At 42.8% G+C, this 8,633-nt stretch overlaps 1 protein-coding gene across 1 annotated transcript in view; it reads left to right on the top strand.

Moving 5' to 3' along the window:
• Positions 1–613: 613 nt before the first annotated feature.
• Positions 614–8,633, top strand: part of mtmr11 (myotubularin related protein 11) — a 35,472-nt gene continuing 27,452 nt past the window's right edge. Inside the window, exon 1 of the mRNA XM_080540627.1 lies at positions 614–728. Within this exon, the coding sequence (XP_080396753.1) occupies positions 672–728 (57 nt within the window). The 5' untranslated portion in view covers positions 614–671. The remainder of the gene's footprint in view (positions 729–8,633) is intronic.

Genomic DNA, 8,633 nt, shown 5'->3' with positions numbered 1-8,633 from the left:
CCATCTACATTCCATCTGATCTGAGGTCTGTCACAATGTGTCAGAACCATCTACATTCCATCTGATCTGAGGTCTGTCACAATGTGTCAGAACCATGTACATTCCATCTGATCTGAGGTCTGTCACAATGTGTCAGAACCATCTACATTCCAGGAGAGGGAACGGGTCCAGGTCCATGATGGTTCACAGACATGCTGCTGGCCCTTTAAGAGGCTCTACCTCTTTCCCCCATAGTGTCATTCACATTCACTATGGCGAGGGAATAAACAAAGTAAAAGCAAAGGGGACCGGCGGTGAACCCAACTCTCCCTCGCAGTGACGACCAGGCAGATATGAGTTCTGACCCAGCGGTCCATTACCGTGGGGCGTGTTTAGTTCTCCTCCTTCCACAGTTGAGTCACGGATGCTCTCGGTAACCAGACCAGTTGAATAAAGCAACGAAACGAGTTGTGGAACCCGGAGAGAACACCTCTGTTCCCCGGGCCGGTGATGATGATGGGGATCGCTGCCACACACCGCCACAGAAAGTGGACCTTCTGCTGCGCCCTGACATGGACTAAATAAAAAACATTGCTTTAATCGCCGTCTTTAATAGCACGACAACGAATGAGGGGTTTGATTATTGTTATTGATATTTCCCGGTGACGTGAGTTGAATTATTGGACGTCAACATGTTAACGGGATCCAAGAGCACATTCAAAGTGAGGCAGATGGTCCCAGACATGAAGGTAGGCTTCCGAGTCGGAATCATGCATTCTCTATACTCCGAAGGGATCCATGCTTCGGGTGAACTTTCCAGGGAACAGCATTTCTAATCTATAACTTTCAAAACGAACTGTTGCACTTACATGTGTGTAACCGTGTGTCCTTTCGTATCAGATGTTACCAGCAACATGTTGTGTAGGATGTTAGGGTGTTGGAATCAGAGTGTAGAATGTTAGGATGTTGGAATCAGAGTGTAGAATGTTAGGATGTTGGAATCAGAGTGTAGAATGTTAGGATGTTGGAATCAGAGTGTAGAATGTTAGGGTGTTGGAATCAGAGTGTAGAATGTTAGGATGTTGGAATCAGAGTGTAGAATGTTAGGATGTTGGAATCAGAGTGTAGAATGTTAGGATGTTGGAATCAGAGTGTAGAATGTTGGGAGGTTGGAATCAGAGTGTAGAATGTTAAGGATGTTGGAATCAGAGTGTAGAATGTTAGGGTGTTGGAATCAGAGTGTAGAATGTTAAGGATGTTGGAATCAGAGTGTAGAATGTTAGGGTGTTGGAATCAGAGTGTAGAATGTTAGGGTGTTGGAATCAGAGTGTAGAATGTTAGGGTGTTGGAATCAGAGTGTAGAATGTTAGGGTGTTGGAATCAGAGTGTAGTAGAATGTTAGGATGTTGGAATCAGAGTGGAGAATGTTAGGGTGTTGGAATCAGAGTGTAGAATGTTAGGGTGTTGGAATCAGAGTGTAGAATGTTAGGATGTTGGAATCAGAGTGTAGAATGTTCGGGTGTTGGAATCAGAGTGTAGAATGTTAGGATGTTGGAATCAGAGTGTAGAATGTTAGGATGTTGGAATCAGAGTGTAGAATGTTAGGATGTTGGAATCAGAGTGTAGAATGTTAGGGTGTTGGAATCAGAGTGTAGAATGTTAGGGTGTTGGAATCAGAGTGTAGAATGTTAGGGTGTTGGAATCAGAGTGTAGAATGTTAGGATGTTGGAATCAGAGTGGAGAATGTTAGGATGTTGGAATCAGAGTGGAGAATGTTAGGATGTTGGAATCAGAGTGGAGAATGTTAGGATGTTGGAATCAGAGTTTAGAATGTTAGGATTTTGGAATCAGAGTGTAGAATGTTAGGATGTTGGAATCAGAGTGTAGGATGTTGGAATCAGAGTGTAGAATGTTAGGATGTTGGAATCAGAGTGTAGAATGTTAGGATGTTGGAATCAGAGTGTGGAATGTTAGGATGTTGGAATCAGAGTGTAGAATGTTAGGATGTTGGAATCAGAGTGTAGAATGTTAGGATGTTGGAATCAGAGTGTAGAATGTTATGGTGTTGGAATCAGAGTGTAGAATGTTAGGGTGTTGGAATCAGAGTGTAGAATGTTAGGATGTTGGAATCAGAGTGTAGAACGTTAGGATGTTGGAATCAGAGTGGAGAATGTTAGGATGTTGGAATCAGAGTGTAGAATGTTAGGATGTTGGAATCAGAGTGTAGAATGTTAGGATGTTGGAATCAGAGTGTAGAATGTTAGGGTGTTGGAATCAGAGTGTAGAATGTTGGAATCAGAGTGTAGAATGTTAGGGTGTTGGAATCAGAGTGTAGAATGTTAGGATGTTGGAATCAGAGTGTAGAATGTTAGGATGTTGGAATCAGAGTGTAGAATGTTAGGATGTTGGAATCAGAGTATAGAATGTTAGGATGTTGGAATCAGAGTGTAGAATGTTAGGATGTTGGAATCAGAGTGTAGGATGTTAGGGTGTTGGAATCAGAGTGTAGAATGTTAGGATGTTGGAATCAGAGTGTAGAATGTTAGGGTGTTGGAATCAGAGTGTAGAATGTTAGGATGTTGGAATCAGAGTGTAGAATGTTAGGATGTTGGAATCAGAGTGTAGAATGTTAGGATGTTGGAATCAGAGTGGAGAATGTTAGGGTGTTGGAATCAGAGTGTAGAATGTTAGGATGTTGGAATCAGAGATGTAGAATGTTAGGATGTTGGAATCAAGAGTGTAGAATGTTAGGATGTTGGAATCAGAGTGTAGAATGTTAGGATGTTGGAATCAGAGTGTAGAATGTTAGGATGTTGGAATCAGAGTGTAGAATGTTAGGATGTTGGAATCAGAGTGTAGAATGTTAGGGTGTTGGAATCAGAGTGTAGAATGTTAGGATGTTGGAATCAGAGTGTAGAATGTTAGGATGTTGGAATCAAGAGTGTAGAATGTTAGGATGTTGGAATCAAGAGTGTAGAATGTTAGGATGTTGGAATCAGAGTGTAGAATGTTAGGATGTTGGAATCAGAGTGGAGAATGTTAGGGTGTTGGAATCAGAGTGTAGAATGTTAGGATGTTGGAATCAGAGTGTAGAATGTTAGGATGTTGGAATCAGAGTGTAGAATGTTAGGATGTTGGAATCAGAGTGTAGAATCTTAGGATGTTGGAATCAGAGTGTAGAATGTTAGGATGTTGGAATCAGAGTGGAGAATGTTAGGGTGTTGGAATCAGAGTGTAGGATGTTGGAATCAGAGTGTAGAATGTTAGGGTGTTGGAATCAGAGTGTAGAATGTTAGGATGTTGGAATCAGAGTGTAGAATGTTAGGATGTTGGAATCAGAGTGTAGAATGTTAGGATGTTGGAATCAGAGTGTAGAATGTTAGGATGTTGGAATCAGAGTGTAGAATGTGAGGATGTTGGAATCAGAGTGTAGAATGTTAGGATGTTGGAATCAGAGTGGAGAATGTTAGGATGTTGGAATCAGAGTGGAGAATGTTAGGGTGTTGGAATCAGAGTGTAGAATGTTAGGGTGTTGGAATCAGATTGTAGAATGTTAGGATGTTGGAATCAGAGTGTAGAATGTTAGGATGTTGGAATCAGAGTGTAGAATGTTAGGATGTTGGAATCAGAGTGGAGAATGTTAGGATGTTGGAATCAGAGTGTAGAATGTTAGGGTGTTGGAATCAGAGTGTAGAATGTTAGGATGTTGGAATCAGAGTGTAGAATGTTAGGGTGTTGGAATCAGAGTGGAGAATGTTAGGATGTTGGAATCAGAGTGGAGAATGTTAGGATGTTGGAATCAGAGTGGAGAATGTTAGGATGTTGGAATCAGAGTGTAGAATGTTAGGATGTTGGAATCAGAGTGTAGAATGTTAGGATGTTGGAATCAGAGTGTAGAATGTTAGGATGTTGCAATCAGAGTGGAGAATGTTCGAGCTTAAAGTTCCATCATGTGCCATTGTTACACACTTGGGTACATCTGAATGGTAAAAAGGGACACAGCCGCATCCAGAAGGGAAATGCCAATGACCCTCACAGTGCGGACTCTTAGAAGTGTTATCATTTTAGCTTTCATGTATTCCATTGAAGTCTTCCTTCTTTTCAGCATCACTCAATTGTTGCTGTTCATAAGTGTCCCTTGTTCTCCTAAGCATAGAGCTCCTTTCTTTTTTTGCTAAGGCCACTATGTGCCCCTGATTTCTTGCATGTTGTGATTGATCACATCTCAATAGACTTATCACTTAATGGGGCCAGTTTCACAGATAAGGCTTATGCCTAGTCCTGGACTAAATCACACTTTCAATGTACCACTCCATTGAAGATGCTTTTTAGTCTAGGATAGATTAGTCTTACACCCAATGAGTGATATCCATCTTAAAGAAGTGCTGTATCATTGAATAGGGCATTACATTCATGAAATTATGGCATCTACAGAGAAAACTTTACTGAGGAAAGCTGAAGAGGACCAAACGTAAACTCAACACTGTCAGACAAACACAAATGTATATTAGTAGAATTCATGAAATAGACAAATCCAGCGTTGCGGGGTTGATGAATGGAGAGTTACATATTGAAGACCTTCATTCTTCAGTGGCACCCCCTCCTGTGATCAAACGTGGGTGGCCAGGAAGCCAATCGTACAGGAAGCTGCAGCTAACATCACATACTTTAACTCTAAATATATAGATGTCGCATCTCTCCTCAGAGATAAAAAAAACAACTCAGATTGGAGTCCTGTAGTTTCTAAACGTTCAGGTTTACTTCTGAGCTATTCTACAGCTGTGGTGGCCATGACCCCTGTCCGTTTGGGTCTGATGTACGTGTGTGTATGGTGCTTTTACAGGGTCTGTCTAAACTACTTTGATTCCAGCACAGGGGAAAACTCTCACCTACAGTGTCATATTCAACTGCATGTTTTGTCACGCCTTTGAAATACCATTTGTGAGTCTGCATTACAGCTGACACTTAGAAGGGGTTACCGTACTAGGTATTTAGTAGCCGCACCCTCAATGACACAGTTATAGACAAAATATGGAAAGGGTATTATTTTGGTATGAATACCAGAGGAGGCTGGTGGAGGTAGAAATGGAGGCTGGTGGAGGTAGAAGGAGACAGAGGAGGGAACGAGCCCATCCTCCGATGACTCCACGGGCTTCCCCTGATGAATACACATGAAGACAGAGACTAGGAAAACAAGTCTTTGTTCTCAATCCATAATGCCATTTAGCTGACGCTTTTATCCAAAGCAACTTACATTGCATTCTGTATAATGCTCCACCAAATGCCACCGCTATCTTGACTCCACCGAAATAAAATGTAGGACAATGCAATAAATACTTCACGTTGTCTTTTTTATAGCCGTCTCTATAAAGAAATTCCATGGGGGATAAAAGATAGACTAGATAGAGCAATCTATCTAATAAAAATGGAGCAACAGAGCTATATATGGATGCTATATTTGATATATTTTTCTATAATTATTTAGGATTTATTCTGATTCTGCCTGTGCTCTCTTTGTGCTGTCGAGCTTTTCCTCCCTGGTTATTTTGAGCAGCCGCGGGGAGAAATGGTTACAGATGCGTCGTCTTAACTCCACCCTCAGGCACCGCTCTCACATGTCGAGTGGAGTGGGGGGTTTAGCAGCACAACATCTGGCTGTTGCCATGGAGACGGCAGTCTGGAGGAGCAGGAGTTTTGAATTTGATTATATGAATATCAGAGCCTGGCTAAAGATCAGTTGCCTCAAAGGTCAACACCGTCTTGAAAGAAAAGGACTGAACTCGGGATGTAATAAAATACAGTATATTGTATTATGTAGTGCTGCATAAACAGTGAATGATCAAAGTCCACCCACGGCTGAGCCATATTTCAAGCTCTCTCACCGATTTAGCCTACATAGTAAACTATTTTAATGCTCCATCGTACCCATAAGAGAAACGGCATGACCTATGGGAAGCTTAGTTTAAAGTGCTGCGATGCGTTTCACAACACACGAGTGGTATAATGACTAGGTATGCGGAGGAGCCTACTTTTTGGAATAACAGTATCCAAGCCTGTTGTTTTCCCCCCTCTTGACGTTTTCCTTCCCCATGTGTTCACAATACTAGACATCCTCTCAGTTGAATGGAAGTCGTTAGCCTAGCCTACGCCACACAGCACAAAGCCCCACAGAAATTAAAATGTCAGATAAGGGGCTTGGCTCCATTCATTGTACAGTAGCTAGTAGCTACTACGGTAGCTGCCGGAGATCCAAGACTGATAGCAGCGGGCCAAAGCAGTATAGATAGACACCCACACCCAGTCCCATAGGGCCCAGAGCTCAGATCCTGATCCAGCTATGGAGCTGCCGCCAGATCTTCCCACAGCAAAACTGAGCAAAAACAAGGCCTCCTCTCACTAGTCAACTAGATTTGTGCTGGTTTTAAATGCTGTATTGATCTTACATTGGGTGATTATTAACCAATGCCACAATTCACTTGGGGTCAGAGTGTGTTTCGAGTGCAGAGAATGTTTTGGGCAACACCCAATAGGGATGTGTTGTCACTGGGATCTATGAGTGGCTGGAGTGATGACAGTGGAAAACAAGAATAGCATTTAAAACATGAGTTATTATGGAAGTTTGGGTTGTTGTCACACAGTCGAAATAACATGGACAAACGTTGACAGCACTCAGTGACTCACAAACATTCGCTTCAAATTAGAAGTTTGAGGGGTTAGGTCGGCCGTACGCACGTACACACACACACACACACACACACACACACACACACACGCACACACACATATCCTCTCAATGACTGCATCCCTGATTATGCATTAGGCAAGCAGTTAATATCTGTAACTAGTGTACAAAAATGGAGTCAAAGGACACCAAAGATAATTTGGATGCAAAAGATGTCTCGGTATAAACAGAAAATAATCTGGACTGATGTGTTTAGGGCCAGTTAATTACTGCTTGTTGCCTGCCAAGTCTAGACCGAGGTTGTTATAATGAGAAATAGCCCCTCCATAAGCAAGACTATACATATCCCCTCTCCTCTCCTTTTGCATGTAGAGCACATTACACTCCGTCGGGAGAGTTATGGTAATGATTCTGCAGGCTGAAGAGAAAAAAGTGGTCAATAGTAAAGGGTAAAAGGGCTGGATTTACCGAAAGCAGGATGAGAGAGCATCGATGCGATTAAACATGAACATGAATTCACAATTAATGAACGTTTTCTACTATATGTTTCTGCGGTCTCTTTCCATCCTCGTCCTTCGCTGCCTGGTGCTGAGGTGGAAATCAAGCCGATTGTATATACACAGATAGGGGATACTGAGTTGGACTAGTGATCTGAAAGTCATGAGGTCAAATTCCACCTGGGAACATCTGCTAAAGGGGTAGAATGTTGTATCACACTGTCGTTGGCTCTCTTTGACAGCTTCAGAAAGAGCCAAAGTTAGAGCAAAATAGTAGCTAAGAATCATGGCTGGACAGAAGGGGTTTTGGGTTCCGGGCCAGGCCTTTGTCTGGAGAAAAATGTGTATTTCAGAAGTGGCCCCCAAATGGGACAAGAGGGAAAACACTTCAAAGGGAGTGCATGTTTAGAGAAATTACCTCACATCCATTTGTTCACATTTTTAGAACCCAGACCCTATTACTTTGTCCTGTTGACAAGAGGAAACCAACAAGAGTCCAGCCTCTCTCAGTGCAGCAGTTCCGTACACTAAAGAAAGCAGCAGTGTAATTAACGACCCCCCTGTAGTAAACCTATCTTACTGGGCTTCGACACTATTTATCTTGACTTATCAGATCTTATTACCTTATTTGTCTTTCTACTGCAATGTCAAGGAACCGAAGCCTAAGAATATTCTACTCTCGTGTGTAACGTGACGTAACAATAGGAACTTGAACCACTTTTCGTACTTGTTTGCCGATAGATGATGAACAACACACTGTACGATGTGAGGTTTATGTGGTGTTGGCCTGACACTTTTACCGCTGCATGTTCCCCCCGCTGCGAGTTTGGCCTATTTCTGGGGAAGAAGAGGTATGTTCTCCCAGGAGTAGCACACTCGCTGACTGAAGAAGTCTGGCCGCAGAAGCAAGGGGAAGCAATGAGCAATGGAAACTGCTATGGGCCTTGGCTGCTGTCCCTGAGGAGAGAGAGAAGGAAGGAGGGTGGGTGGGAGGGAGGGAGGTAGGGAGGGAGAGAGGTGGCACAGGGAAGAAAGAGGTAGTGAAAGTGATAGAGTAGCACACACAGAAGCCACACAATTAAGCAAGTCAAAAAGTGAAACCTCAGCAGAAACAGAGCCGGGAAATGTGGTTATTTGGATTTGGGGGTGAATCGCAGCTAGGACCGTCATTCTCGTTTCCCTGAGTCAGTGCTCCAGTCTCATCTGTTCATTATTCTCTCTCTTACTCTTGTTCTATTTTGCCGACCTGATGATCTTGTGTCGTCGTGGAGTGCGATTACTCTCCATGTGTTATATCACAGTTCATTGGATGTAGGCCATCGGATGGCTGCTTTGAAATATGATCCTCCATCTTGATACTTTCTGCCCTTTCTGATTCAATCCACATTTAGTTAGTGGGCTTCCCCCCTGTTCCCCCTCACCTCCCTGTGTAGTCATAGCTGGTGGAGAAATCTGAAGCATGCCAGTAGTTATCC

This window comes from Nansenia antarctica (assembly GCF_963989245.1).
Source record: "Nansenia antarctica genome assembly, chromosome: 10".
Lineage (NCBI taxonomy): Eukaryota > Metazoa > Chordata > Actinopteri > Argentiniformes > Microstomatidae > Nansenia > Nansenia antarctica.
Note: the sequence above shows the minus strand (reverse complement) of the source record. Positions and strands in the feature narration are given on the sequence as shown.